The sequence below is a fragment of the Eutrigla gurnardus genome, assembly GCF_963514095.1.
Source record: "Eutrigla gurnardus genome assembly, chromosome: 14".
NCBI lineage: Eukaryota > Metazoa > Chordata > Actinopteri > Perciformes > Triglidae > Eutrigla > Eutrigla gurnardus.
The window spans coordinates 12,308,928-12,324,822 of NC_139937.1; the positions used below are offsets into that span (position 1 = coordinate 12,308,928).

General features: G+C 44.5%; 1 protein-coding gene across 1 annotated transcript; it reads left to right on the top strand.

The window, feature by feature from the left end:
- The first annotated feature begins 743 nt into the window (after window positions 1-743).
- Window positions 744-15,431, top strand: sall3a (spalt-like transcription factor 3a). Its single transcript, XM_084026460.1, has 4 exons — window positions 744-1,334; window positions 9,736-12,888; window positions 13,045-13,382; window positions 13,789-15,431. The coding sequence occupies exons 1-4, from the start codon at window positions 1,253-1,255 to the stop codon at window positions 14,218-14,220; spliced, it is 4,005 nt and encodes a 1,334-aa protein (XP_083882586.1). The 5' UTR covers window positions 744-1,252; the 3' UTR covers window positions 14,221-15,431.
- The last annotated feature ends 464 nt before the right edge of the window (window positions 15,432-15,895 follow it).

Below are 15,895 nucleotides of genomic sequence, written 5' to 3' on the forward strand. Positions count from 1 at the left end.
AAAAAGCCACTTTTCTGGAGAGCGCACCGCGACGAAGGCGCAAAGCACCGGGGAGCTGCGGAGAGGACGAGGGGAAGTTCATCGCCGATCGGAAGCATTGAAGCAACTCCTCTGTTTTTTTTTGTTCTTTTTCGGGACAGATGCGTTTTTGAGCACTTTGACATTGGTGCTGTAACTGAGGAGGAGGACTGTTGCTCATCGTGGCACCGCTTTCCTATCTCGGAAGACCCGCGTCAAAGTTTGGAGAGCGGAGCTGCGCGATTTGAAAGAAAAAGAAAAAAGAAGAAGAACCCCGGTAACAATTTTATTGCTGTCGTCAAGAACTTTTTTTTTTTAACTCGTCCTGTCCACTTTTCCTCTCATCGGTTGCACCGAGTCAACCGGAAACATGTCCAGCAACACGAGACAACTTTAAAGCCCCGAAACATCTCAAAAAGACTGTAAACATCGCTTCGTTTGAGTCCAATCAGAAGGAGGTGCGCGTGTTCAACCTCGGCGTTCAACACACACTCACACGCGCGCGCGCGCACACGAAAGTTACCGAGCCAAAGCTCTCGAGATATGAGACTTATGAGACCGTCTGAAGTTCTGAGGGATCATAAAGGTCAGAAAGATGAACAACAGAGATGCTTCGGAAAAGAAGTGAATCTTTAGCACTTTAGAGTCGGTGCGTGAAAGAAGAGGCAAAAAAAAAAAGTGTGTGACGTTCCCCTTGAAGACCCCCCCCCCCCCCCCCCTCTCGTGAGCCGGGCATAACAAGAGCTTTGCTGTGTTGTGTTGTGTCGTGTTGTGTTGTTGGGGAGGCTGGATAGTAAAGAGAAAAGAGACGGATAAAGTCTGAGAGCGAAGCGGCTAATTGCTCAGTCCGTCCCTCATTACCATATCCAATGCGCGTCCGCTGGACTCCAGCCAATCCTCCCCACCTTCACACGGTGCCATTAATCGCGAGGCATTATTCACTATCGTAATTATTATACCGACATGCGCAATCCAACGCGCGGCAGCAGCGGCAACACCGGCTAATTTCAGATTTTTTTTTGTGTGTGTATTTTCTTTCTCTCCCCTCCTCCTCCACCACCTCCTCCCCATCGCTCCGCCACCAGACTATTTGCGAACTTTTTTTTTTTTGTGCGCGCGTGTGTTGATTCATTCGCTCTTCGCTGATGTATCTGCAAAACGCAGAGACATCACGGAGCGCGAACGCAGCAGCAGCAGCAGCAGCATCGGCAGCAGCAGCACCGACGCCAGCAGCATGTCCCGACGCAAGCAAGCCAAGCCGCAGCACCTCAAGTCGGACGAGGATCCCGCAATAGCCGGGGTGATTTCCGAGCACGGTGAGTGGATCTGATCCAGCTGAGAAACTTCCCTTCCTCGCAGCTCTGCTTCACGCTGTTGTTGTTGTTCCTTCATTTCACTTTTCTTTATTTTTTTTTTACTTCTTTAAGTTACATCTCGGATGAAAAAGTTTGCATTTATTTGGATTATTTGTTTGGAGGCCGATGAGATTTATGTGTCAAATACGGACGCGGTAATTTTTAATAAATCTATTATGATACGGTTGTTAAGCCAAGTGCTCGGTGGACAGGGGGAAGTGTACGGTTGTCGTTGAAGAAGTTGTGTCAGTTTAACCTGCACCTCGTCCAGGCTTCGTCGCATCCTCGGCTGCTGGGTTGATGGGTGACTTTAACATATATATGTATTTATTTATATTCATTTTCACACTCTGCTGTATTTTAGATTATGTGCTCGAGGCCTTTTGGACATCCTGAATTTATTTAATAACTTGACCGTGTGTCAAATATCGCGACCGCTTTCTTAAACCGCGTCTTTGAAATCGCACACGGTTGACTTTGGGTGTGCGTGCGCGCGCGCCAAAACCAATGCACAAATGCACACACGTGCACACGCGCAGCATTTGAGTTGAAAGTTGAAAAATATTTGATATTCTCCCTCACAGCTGTGCGATTCTTAATTCCGCGGAAAAATAAGTGAAGCGTGCCACAATGTATATTTTTTTCGATATATATTTAAAAAAAGGATTATTTAAATTGTATTTTTTATTTTGCACTAGTGTCTTTTGTCCCTGAGCGCCTGTCTGGCTCTCCGAGGAGCAAAATGCGGATCCTGTTGCAGGTCGAAGCCTCGTTTTGTTATGGAAATGTTTTTGTTTACCCCCCTCACATAAATTTAGCACACTTGATTTGTTCCCTTTTGCTCACAATGTCGACAAGATGAGTTGACAGGGCTCGTCCTCGCCATGTGGAAGGGGGAAAAAGCCTAATTCACCTTTTATTCTGTGCTCAGCCTTATGCGCAATAAAACGATCATTATTAGAGCTAAAGTCACATCTTAGGCAAGGCGTAATGCTGTAATTATATAGGAACACGTCGACAATTTTAGCATTATTATTATTATATTTTGTGGTGCAAAAACCCAATTACATGTTTTGTTTTTTTAAATTAAAAAATATATTTTAAATTTCAGTATTTCTAATTGCTGTATTTTAGTGCAATAAATGTAGAATAAAATCCAATTTTATCTCTGAGATTTAGGATGAATTCATTTCCTAATTTTATATTTTTTGTCTTACTATTAAGATCCACACTTTTCTTGGTGTTTAAAGATGTATTTTCTTTTTGGATATTCATGGCTGGGTGATAAATCTCTGCTATTATTTATACCTCACTGTCTTGGCTCATGTTGGCCAACACACACACACACACACACACACACACACACACACACACACACACACACACACACACACACACACACACACACCCAGTCACACACTTTGCAGGGCTTCTTTACAATACAAATGTGTGATGTAATCTCTGGGGAGCAGCTCTCTCTGCATGGGGAAATGTTGGTGTGAGGGCTGGGAAATCACACTGGTGACTCTTGGCTCTTTTGTCCCATTCACTCTGTGGATGTTTGTCATTCCAGTGTGTTTTAACTCAAACGCTGTCTCTCTCTCTCTCTCTCTCTCTCTCTCTCTCTCTCTCTCTCTCTCTCTCTCTCTCTCTGCTTCAACATGGAGATAACCCTTCATAGATTGTGGCGAGGGATACCAAACGTCCATCAGGTTGCTCTCTTGTAGGATCACGGAATGAAACATGCAGTGATTTACATGCAGGTAGAATTTCCCTTAAAAAGTCAGAACTGCAATTTGCAATGCAGAAAACAGAATAAGGGAAAAATCCATACACTCTTTTCTCCATTTTAACACACACACTCCAATATGGATGCTTGAAAATAAACACACACACACCGTGTTGTGGGTAACCTACAGCATCTACACCATTGTGCTTGAGACTGGAAGTGGCTGTGGAATGTTCTTCCTTGTCCTCGTTGGAGCAGCTATTACTGGCTCGCTTGTTTCCACGACAGACGTCGCAGTGAAACAATCCCAAATCTTTGGCAGAGCACAGTGGAGCCCATACACACTTAAATAAACCTAATAACGCCGTGTCTCATCCAAAGCTTCCTTATAGACGAGCTACAAATGTCAGACTGTCGCTGTATCATTGCAGCATGATCAGATTCCTCGCTGCCTATTGCCTCGATGCGGCTCCTGACGACACTATCGATCGCCGGCCTTGACAAATCATTGCACATAATGTCGAAGGAATTCAGAAGTTCCAATTGTCAGTCGCTGCTTGATTTAGACTTAAAATCCATATTGTGCTCGGGCTGGTGGGCGAAGAGAGAGTCGAGCGTTAGGGTGGCGTTGAAATTGTGCTCAAGGACACACATTCTGTCTGCAGCACATTCCACTGAAATGGACCATCGAGCAAAAAAAAAAAAAAAAAGAGCGAGATAATCGAGCTATGAAGTTCTCCTTGTGTGTTCATTTTTTTCCTCCAAATCTTCAATTTGATCCGACCTTTCGTGTGTGTGTGTGTGTGTGTGTGTGTGTGTGTGTGAGAATTTCTCTTCCTCTGCTGTCCACTGCAGCTCAGTGAGGACCTCTTTAATGTGCTGCATCCCTGAAAAGATGAAAAACTAAAATCAAGTGCCAACAAGCTCTTGTCTGGCACATCACCTCCCCCTCAGGCCTTCCGGACACTTGCCCCCTGGGGGCATGGGGTGTGTGTGTGTGAGTGTGTGTGTGTGTGTGTGTGTGTGCGTGTGTGTGTGTGTTCAGATGAGGAGATGAGAAGAGAGAGGAGGAGGGGGGGCGTCTGCTTAGGAGTGCTTTTATAAAGCTTGCTGACTTAACCTTTGTCTCGCCCCGGCCCAGCCAGGTCCTGCCTCTGGATGTCAAACCCCTCGTACAATTAGAACATGTGTGCCGTTGACCTTGGCAGCACAGCTTCCTCGTGTCCTAGAAAGTGTGAACAGCGACGGGGCTTTTCATGTCGCCACCCGCCTTCCCTGCATCCACTGTCTTTGAAGGTGTGCGTGTGGAGACGAGTGGGAGGCAGCGGTGTGCGTATTGCACATGGGCACACTCGTGCTATTGAGAGAGAAATCTCCAAAGGTCGTTATCCCAAAGCTGTGGACGGAGACGTACGTGATCAATTCCAACCAATATTATTGGTTGTTAAAAAAAAAATCTGTTTTCCACATGTTAGGAGACTCCTCAGGAAAATAACGTTGGTCATGCTTTTAATGGGAAAAAAGGTGGATGATCACAAACGTGCTTTGAGTTCTCATTTTTTGATGCCTTCTTCACAGATGTCGTCATGCTGACCGCTGACCGTTTGTGTTGAATTGTCGCGGTCACGATGTTGAAGCAGAGCACTCTACAGCACAATGCTCGAGGCAGGAATGTACGTAGTTATGAGGTGCAAAAAGTCTAATACAGTGAGGAAATCCCCGCTGACAGTGACAACATGGTTCCCCTGCAGTGGGGCTTTGTTTGGCTTTTGTTTTAATCCCCTCTCACCATTGGGTGCAGGCCTCTGGACCACCCACATAGCTGTGCCAAAGAAGGTACTCAAATATGGCCGTGTCCTAATTACTTCTCGGCACCGAAAACACACACAAACAAGTAATATCCTGATTGAGAGGAAGAACTTGACAGGACTCCTTTTTTAAAATAAGACAAAACAGCAGATTTTTTACTGGATCGAGGAGAAAGCTAACAGCCCGTCCGCTGAAGAGGTGCATTTTATCACTTGTGGTTTTTCTTCGGATGATTTCGTTTGGGTTTGTTTCAGTGATTTTTAGCACTGATTCATTCAGGAAGTAAAGCCATGGGCAAATAGTTTGTAGATGGGGCTTTCCTTTTTTTGGGTGTGAAATAAAAGTAAAATGATTTTTTTTTTTACTTGAAAGCCAAGAATCTAATTTTAAAGATAGAATCTAATGTGTAGCTGTGGACGAGTGTCCATTCCATCCTAAAGCCTCCTCCTCCTCCTCCTCCTCACCTCTGTGCATCCAGACACAGAGAGCCATCTTGACGGATGACACAGTCATCTGGACAGAGTGCCGTCATTGAATACTGTATTGCAAATGCTTACACAAACAAATCGTTAATGTTTTGGCTGCTCCACATCTGCAGGCGATGACAAAGGCCTCTCTGTTAGTGCAGATATGACTGTACCACTCTGCAGTAGGGCTGACCAGGCCGATGACACACACACACACACACACACACACAGGGAGAGAGAGAGAGGACACTCAAGCCTCCGCAGGTCTGAGAATGCAGGGGATCATTCAAGGAGATGCTTTATGCATTTATGGCCACGGAGCAAATGACTGTCGAGCAGTCGTGCAGAATTTTTTTTTTTTTTTTTAAGGATCTGCTGTTTGAAAAAAACAAATACACACAAATAGTAATAGGTACTAAGAGGAATTAATGCAATGCTTAAACAATGTGCCAAACAGATTCTGGTATTTCCTTTTTTTTAAATGGGAATCAACACGTCACAAAAGTGCCCAATCAAAGTGAAATCAGAATGATTGATGGCCTGAATGATCCCTTGCTGACAGATAAATCACCAGATTAAAATGTGGCAACATGCCCATGATACATCAATCAAATCAATTTGAATATTAAAAAAAAAAGTGAAATAATGAATTTCTTAGAGAATAGAGTGGATGATGTGTAATCAAAGAATTCCCACATTGTTGAATCCAGCAGGCCTCTTCTTTTCTTTTTTTTTTCTTTTTTTGTCTTGCCCTCCCCTCTCAACTTGGACAGGCCCTACAGTGATGCATCTCTCTTTAAGGGTCCTAAGCTATCCCCAGATGCTTGAGAAGATTGCATTTTAAAGGAGCAGAAGGAGGGGCGTTTCTAGCAAAGCTGTAAGTGCTGGCCCTTTTTGAAGATGGCTGTGTTCTCACTGTCGGCATTAACGTAAATGAAAAATCTCCCCGTTTGATGAAGAGGATTGAAGATGAAAATAGTTTAAATGTAGGGATCCGGACACTTGACACGACCCCTTTAAAATGAGATAGCGACATCGTTGCCTTAACGTAGAATAAATGTTACCAGTGTCAGTGTCTGTTTGTGTGTGTGTGTGTGTGTGTGTGTGTGTGTGCTCATTAAGCAAATCTGGAAATTGTTAAGAATGGGAGAATTTGTAATTGCTCAATGCTTCGCTCAATGCTCGGCTCTGTGGCTTTTCACAGAATCTGTGGAAAGCGTGAATACCTCATCTGATATAATATGCCAGATTAGCGGTTTCAGTTAGCATGCCAAAGATTGCTGAGAGAGATAGCGGACACACAGATTCAATGTCTACAATCCCCCTATTGACTGTGTCCAGCTTAATATTTGCATCTCAGTAAATGAAGACTCTTAAAGGAATGAAAAACGGATTGGATTTTTTTTTCATCCTTTCCTTTCTCATGCTATAGGAAAATCAATACCCCCCCCCCCCCCCCCACACACACACACACACACACACTCTCACACACACACACACACACACACACACACACACTTTTTCACTGTCTTGCAAGCACATAAAAAACACAAAATGTCGTCTTTACACAGCTGCACAACACGACGGCCCCCACTGTTTCAGGAGTGAATGGTGATTGTGAATGCAAATGGTATTATTTTGAGCTCATCGGCACATGCAGTGTTATTAATATTATTTCAATAATATTGCAGTAAGTGGCACTCGGCATATATTGTAATATTGAGTAAGTGTTGCAAAGTTCAACTGCCAGAAACCACAGCAAAATCAGAATCACTCAGTGGTTTCTTAAATCTGCTTTAAGCGTGCACATTTTTGCATGAGATTAATGTGTCAAGCTATTAACGTCATAATATTCGTGACTATATTCCTTTGGAAAACAAAACTGGAAATGCATGAGAACAGCATTTGCACAAAAAAACAGGGATTCCAACATAATATTCAAAAACAACAATTCAAAGTCTCTATTTTTAGTATAGAAAATATATTTTGATGCGGTAGGCCTGTGCAAGAACAGTCATTTATATTTACATTACAGTTATTTATTAATCCGGAGACAGCAAAAAGAATGTGTGTGTGTGTGTCTGTGTGGCATTTAAAAAAAATGTTTATCCCTATACATATGTACGTAATTAGTGTATGTTGTTTTTCTGTCTACATATGCGTGTGAAACAATGTGTGTGCGTGTGTGTGTGTGTGTGTGTGTGTGTGTGTGTGTGTATGTGTGTGTATGTGTGTGTGAAGTCAGAGGCATACAAAGACCCCCACTTGTAATTGTATGAATGAATAAAAGAGATTGACAGTAATACCATTCTAATAACTAATCAGCTCAACACAATGCCTACTCATTTGCGTTGACCTTTCAACCCTCAATTATGGAAATGAGTTCTGCTGTCCGCTGCTGGGCTAAAGAGATTTTCAGCCTGCTGTCACATGTCGCTGCCGTTTCCAGTCACTTGCACCTTTTTCACTTGGAAAAAAAACCCATAGAAATTAAGAAAATTATCATTATTTGTTTTGTTTTGAACTCAAATTTACATACTGAGTTTGTTGACTTTTGACTGGAAAATTAAGGATCGATGTGCTATTGCAAAAATTCACAACCCAAAATGAAAAGCAGGTTTTTATTTTCCTTTATTTGCTTTACATATGTTTTTTATTATTATAATTTAACCTGGCAACATACATGATGAAGTAAAGTAATATCTTGTTTTGTCAGCCCTGCCCCCAGTGAGGACACGGAGTCTGTCCAAAGCCTTTCTGTTGATAATTAATTAAGTTACAGACACCAGACCCTGATAGCTCGTGCCCCCTTTGGCCAGAAATTACAGGAGGAGTGATGAATACGCTTTACTAATGAGTCACTGTAATTGGCACAAATGCTTCATGTCTGCCTCGCCATGGCTTGCTCCATTTTAACCTTTAAAATGACGACAAGCACTGGATGAATCTCACGATTACTCATCTGCAACGCATTGCGAGGTCTTTCATGTTGAGTAAACAGGTACAGTCTGTGACACGCAAGTCGTTTTTTTAGGTAATGTGACTCTCAACGTGTATTTATCTCTTACATTCGTAGCTCAGTCCTAGTTGCGTGAGTTGGCGCTCCTACGATTAGTGGAAGCACATTTGCATAAATGTATTCAATTACTTCCATACCTTATTCAGGAATGTGTTTGTGTGTGTTTTTTTGGTGTTATGTGTATATAAAATAGTTTAATTTGTATATAAATAGTTCTGATGTTTATTTGACCAACATATCATGTGCTGGACTTAGAAACTGAACAGGAGTGCAGGGTGCTGTTGCAGTGATTGAGAACGCTGCCCACCCGTAATGAAAGGGAAATGCGTACACTGCCACGAACACCACATACACACACATAGAGTATAGCTGTGCTTGAACACGTAAAAAAAAATAAACAAGCAAGGTAGACCGGTTTTCCATGGTCTTGATCAGGTGTGAACCGGGTCCAGCTTGCGTCGGCTTGTTTGACTCTTGATGGTTGCATGTGCAAGAGGAAGTGGCTTCCTACAACTGTGATTAAACATGTGTAACTAATCAGAGACTTTGCTGCCATGGCACTAGCATGTGATTTGTTGAGTCTGATTTCAGAGAGCACAGGAGAGGGAGAGAGTAACACTGGGGATTTCTTAACTGAAAGGTAGTGTTTTGTATTTCAGAGCATTTCAAAATGGACATGATTTAAAATGCATACTTTGGTTGTACATATTTGAAACGATCCAACTGAACAGTGAATGGTGCAGGAAATGCATAAGTGCTATAGATTGATTAGATCCCCGCTTTTACTTTTGACAACACAGTTTTCATCACGTCATAAAAAAATTCCCCTTGCTTATACATTCAGAGCGAAAGTACTACCTTTGCAATGCTAAATGAAAAGGCCCAGGCATTTGAAATTCATGTGGAAATGAGTGTGCTTGACGGTAGAGGAGAATCCTAATGGGGCCATCAAAGACCTGATTTGTACCCAACAGATGAGGCAGCCGTGAATTGTATGAAATATTGGAAATCAATAGGTTCTATGGAATTTCATTAAGCGGCAGTATCCACAATTGATAGGCCCTCATAATTTGATGGATTGCACAAAGAAAATTATTAGCTGGCTCTAAGGAGAGAGTGTGAATGCACAGACCTGGGGCCTGAGAATTGGTGAACTGGGGCAATTTGTTTGGAGTAAAAAAAAAATAAATAAAAAGAATATTGATTTTGGTTATGTTAAAAGAGTGAGAAAAAAATCAAAGGTTAAATCTTTGCAGCACTGCGCTGCAAAATATGTGTGGATTCTTTATTGATTATTTATTCATGAATTCTTTTTCTCTTTCCCCCCATCCCCTTTAGCCCGAGGTGTGGTGCTGGATGATGCAGACAGCGGGAACGAGAGCCGCAGCGGCAGCGAAGAGACGCATGTATGCGAGAAGTGTTGCGCTGAATTCTTCAAGTGGTCAGACTTCTGTGAACATTTAAAGAGTTGCACCAAAAACCCCCTGGTGCTCATTGTGAATGACAATGAGATTACGCCCGACCCCTCCCAAGAGTACCCTACAGAGCTCTCCCCTGTACCCAGCTGCCCTAGCGAGCAGGCAGACAGCGAGGACCCCAGGGAGGGCATCCACAGTCCTGCTGGAGAGGGGGATGACATCCCAGAGACAGCGACATTAAATGGGGTCAGTGTCCTAGAAAAGGAGGACGAGCCTATGGAGCTTGAGCTATCACCGGAAAAACACATGGATCCTGAAGAGACAGACGTGACATCTCCTGAGCCAGACGGCTCCCTACCTCAGCTCAATGATGTCGTCCCCTCCACTGTCACAAGCTACGCCATGCCAAGCACTAACGTTACCTTGGAGACCCTGCATGGCACCCGGGTTGCAGTTGCCCAGTTTTCACAGAGTGTAAGGGCAGCGGTGGGCAGCGGGGTTTCCACCATGGCTATTCCCATGATCCTGGACCAGCTCATGGCCCTGCAGCAGCAGCAGATACACCAGCTGCAGCTGATAGAACAAATACGCAGTCAGGTGGCTCTGATGAATAGACAGTCTGCCTCACAGCCTGCTCTGAACCACCATCACAGCAATGCTGCCGGAAACCAGGGGCCTGTGTCCTCCTGTGCCCCTCCTGTCGTGAGTCAGCTTCAGCTACACAACTTCATCACTCCCCCCGTCCATCAGCTGCCTGTTAGGCTGCCGGCCACTCTCAGTGGTCAAGGCCCTTCACCCCTGACCTCAGCGATGGAAGGGCCCCTCTCTCAAACCCCACAAAGTAGCGGCCAGCAGTCCAACTCTTCAATACCCAACGCATGCTCGAATAACTCGGTGTTCCCCTCGCCCAGTGGAACTGGATTGTCATCTCTACTTCCCTCCTGCTCGTCATCGCTCACAAACAACATTAGCACTAGCAGTAGTGTGACGGGAGGCGGTGGCATTAGCAGCATCTCGGCTCTTCCCAGGAACTCCACAAGCCCTCCCTCGCTGAGCCACAGCAGCCTCCTGAGCTCTGCCTCCAATCTACCGCTGATACCTCACAGCTCATCCAGCAGCGTTATCTTCCCCAACCCGCTGGCGAGCATCGCCGCCACGGCCAACGCGCTCGACCCCCTCGCCGCTCTGATGAAGCACCGCAAGGGGAAGCCCCCAAATGTGTCTGTGTTTGACACTAAGCCTAGCTCTGAGGACCCCTTCTTCAAGCATAAGTGTCGGTTCTGTGCCAAGGTGTTTGGCAGTGACAGCGCCCTACAGATCCACCTGCGTTCACACACTGGAGAGAGGCCCTTCAAGTGCAACATATGCGGCAACCGTTTCTCCACCAAGGGCAATCTGAAAGTCCACTTCCAGAGGCACAAAGAAAAATACCCCCATATTCAGATGAACCCATACCCCGTGCCAGAATATCTGGACAACGTGCCCACGAGTTCGGGCATTCCATACGGTATGTCTTTGCCCCCAGAAAAGCCCGTAACCACGTGGCTAGACAGCAAACCCGTCCTCCCCACGGTACCCACGTCAGTCGGGCTCCAGCTGCCCCCCACGCTGCCAAGTATGATGGGAGGTTTCTGCGACTCTCCAAGCCTCACGCCGCTCAACAGGTCCCCTCAGAGGCCATCTCCACCATTAAGCGAGTGTGCGTCTTTGTCCCCGAATATCCTTATTGACTCTGGCATGACCACTACTTCACCCTCCCCAAAACCCAGTCTAGGGAGCGACGCCCCTCCTCTCTTGAAATCTGAAGGTGTTCTCCTTCCGCCAAGCTGCTCTAGGCCAGGAGAGAACACCACCACCACCACAACTACACTAACTCAAGTGGTCCTTTCCTCCACCATCACCTCCACCACACCGCCCAGCAATGGCCAAGTCACTGAACCCATCACTAGCCCTAACTCTCTTTCTAATCCCGTCTCCCATCCTGTCCTCCCCATGCTCTCAGATCAGTTCAAGGCCAAATTTCCTTTTGGAGGCCTCCTAGACTCTATGCAAACCTCAGAGACATCAAAGTTGCAACAGCTTGTTGAGAACATTGACAAGAAGATGACTGACCCAAACCAGTGTGTCATCTGTCATCGCGTTCTGAGCTGCCAGAGTGCCCTCAAGATGCACTACCGCATCCACACTGGCGAGAGGCCTTTCAAATGCAAGATATGCGGCCGGGCATTCACCACCAAGGGAAACCTGAAAACACACTTTGGCGTCCATCGATCCAAACCTCCACTCCGGGTCCAGCACTCCTGCCCCATATGTCAGAAGAAATTCACCAATGCCGTTGTGCTGCAGCAACACATCCGTATGCACATGGGAGGGCAGATCCCCAACACTCCGGTCCCCGAAAGCCTGCAGGAGATGGACACCGACCTCTCTTTTGATGAGAAGAGCTTAGATGCGATGAGTAGTTACGATGATGATCTTCTGGATGAAATGGAGCAAGCTATGGAAGACGAAGCCGATTTTAAAGAGGGAGAAATAGACCCAAGTAAACCGTATTCACCTGGGTGTTCCCCACCACCTTCCATCATCTCTAGCATTGCTGCAATGGAGAACCAGATGAAGATGATCGACTCCACCGCCAACATGACCCGTTCGTTTGGCCAAAAGCCCATGCAGAACGGCTTCAGCTTTGGAGGGGAGACAGATTGCTTTGCCGCTGATTCCCTGTCTGCAGTGGGGGACGCTGAAGGTCAAAGCTTGGGGAGCCCTGCTTTGTCGGAGTCCTCTGGCTCGATGCAGCATTTGTCCCCCGCTCACAGCCATTCTGAGAGCCAGCGATCCAAGTCCCCAGCTACATTCAACAATAACAACAACAGCATTGCCATGACAGTGGAGGAGGGCCAGGAGAACAATACATCTGGCCTGGCAACAGTGAAGTCTGAAAAATCAGAGACCCCATCTCCACTTTCTGCAAGTGAAGGCACCGGGGCCCTTGACCTGACTGCCACTCAACCTGGCAGGCACTTTATCAAGGAGGAGAGCCACTTCAGCATGCTGTTTCTAAATAGAGATCGAGGTGTGTATGTGCAAAATCAATTGAAACTACTACACTATTGTGTAATTTTTAGTGTGCCTATATTAATGTAAACAAATGCCTCCTAATTTGCTAAATTAACCTATGCAGTTTTAATGTTTAAGCGTTCTAATATTCATTTCAACTCCTCTTTTTCAGGGCTGAGCACTCCTAATTTGGCCAGCACTGCATCAAACATGATCAAAATGGAGATGAATGGACATGGCAAGTCAATGTCTCTGAGCGACAACTCTCACCTGCACGTGGGCATCCAGGTTCCTGCTGCAGCACCCCAGAGCACCATGAGCCCCAGCCTCAACCCCATGTTGGCTCCCCCGCCTCCACGACGCACTCCGAAGCAGCACAACTGCCACTCGTGTGGGAAGAATTTTTCCTCCGCCAGTGCCCTGCAAATCCACGAGCGCACACACACTGGGGAAAAGCCTTTCGCCTGCTCTATTTGTGGAAGGGCTTTCACCACAAAGGGCAATCTAAAGGTACGAGCGTGTTTAATGCAGCATCAATTAGAATTTTACATAAACGGGGTCATTGTGGTTGCAGAGATGCATGCCACGTAGCATGTAACACTCTGGGATCGATTCTAGCTAAAGACCTTTGGAGTGCTGCATGTCCCCACTCTTGCCCATTCCTTTCGTGTTTCTCCTGGTTTCCTGGTTGAAATGAAGCTGCTTGATGACTTTGTGATATCTGTGCATTTTATGTCAATTTAAATCATTTTAATCTATTACAAAATAATTCCAAAAGCATGTTTGTTTTTTCATTTAATTCTGGCCTGTTCACCTTCCATTCCCATTCATAAAATGTTTGCTTGTATGTTGCATTTGCTTTGGATGTAAGATTTGCGACTCACAATGTTTCTTTTTATATTCTTGCTAATTTTAGGTCCACATGGGTACACACATGTGGAACAACGCCCCAGCTCGAAGGGGCCGGCGACTGTCTGTGGAGAATCCCATGGCCCTGCTGGGCGGCGACGCCATGAAGTTCAGCGAGATGTTCCAGAAGGACCTGGCGGCCCGGGCCATGAACGTCGACCCGGGCTTCTGGAACCAGTATGCGGCCGCCATCACCAACGGGCTGGCCATGAAGAACAATGAGATCTCTGTGATCCAGAACGGAGGCATCACCCAGCTGCCCATCAGCCTCGGTGGCACGGGAATGACTTCGTTGGGACCCATGCCGGGAGGAATGGACCGTGTTCATGCCGGTAGCAGCCCTCCAATGGCGGGTATGGAGAAGGCTGGTCTGGAGGTCGGGGCCGGCCGCCCCTTCTCCAGATTTATGGAGGAGAACAAAGAGATTGGGATCAATTAAAAATACTTTTCTGTATTATTCCAAGGTAGGCGTTTGGCAGAGACTAAGAATCCACCAATAAGGAAAGAAACTGCTGATCCAGTCTGAACTCATGCGTACTATATTATGTACAGATTAAATATTTTTTGTTTTTTGTTTTGGAAATATAGTATTTAGTATTGATTAGAGGTCTTTGCCTTTCACCCATCCCCTCCTCACTATTTCGCCTATACGAAGAATACTTTGTCTCTTGTTTGAGAATATGTCGTCTTGCAAGATTTGCATGGTACTTATTGGTTTTTATCAGTATGTTTGACTGCTTTTATGAATTCCGTGAAATACCAGGATCCTGCTTCAGTTATGATGGCCAAGCATCATATCTGGGCAGGACTAAAACAGAATTTAAAAAGACAGTCTGGCCTTTGTCTAGCACCCTTGATTGCTCTTTTAAATATAAAAGGGCCTTGGACAGACTGAAGAAAAGATTGAAGTATAGTGTTTCTGTGCTCGCCTGATTTTCTTTCTTTTCTCATGAACTAGAAAACTTGAAAAAAATAATGTTTGAACTATTTTAATCTTTACATTTAGTCTCCCAGCATTGTCTTATAATATTGTCCTGTGTCTTTAGTATTTATGATATTGACAAAAAAGCGGGTATACAAAAATATATTTAATGGCCCAAGCATTTTATTGATCCATTTCTTTTCTAAACTGCAGGCTTCACACATGAGTATCTCTTTCAATAAAGACAGTATGTCGTTTGAGTTGAAACAACAGAGAAAATTGTAGGTTTTATTTGGATATCTGTTGAGACTATGTGTATCTCGTTACATGGTAAAGAGGCTAGAGATATCCGAAGCTGCTATGACCACAACCCTGCTTTTAACCTTTGTAAAAAGAAAAAAGAAGTGATCCTTTTGAAGAAATATCTATGTATAGAAATACAGACAAATCTAAAACAGGTATGCATATTTTGTATCACATAAAAATAGACATCATGAGTTGAGAGTATTTGTCATGTTTGTGAATGCACTTTTTAAAAACAAGACGTTTTGTCTGTGAGTTACCGTTAACCTTTTGACTGGGCTATCTATCCCGTGCTGTTTTCATTGTTTTTCAGCGTGCCACTCCTACAATTTGCAGAGTCGGTTCTCTGTTATTGCATCTGTGCTACTCGTCAGAATGCAAACTCATCACTCAATCAAAACCTTCTTAAATAAAAAAAAAGAGAACATGTGTGTGTTTGGATGGTTTCCTTATCTGCCTCATGTCTTCCCTTTTTTCTGTGTCACCCTTTTATTTCCGTAAATTAAATCCGAAACACCGGATACATATGACCAAACAACGACGAGGTGTCTTTATTATCATTATTATTATTAATGTTATGTACTGAAATCCCTTTTTTTCATTTATGCATTTTTCAAGATATTGGAGCTTAAAGATTATGGCAGAAGAAAAGGACCAGGCAACATTTTATTTTGTATTGTGTTGTGGGCCTAATTCATAATAGAACGTCTCAACAGATTGTAAAAATAGCAGTATTATTTTGTCAATTATTTAAAAATCATTCCTATTTTACTATTTATTTAACCACTTTTCTACTTGACATTTCACTATTAATACAATGATTAGTTAATTAGGAATGAGCAGTTAACTTTCAAAATCGCCTGGCTTTGCTTCTTAGATGCTCCATAAT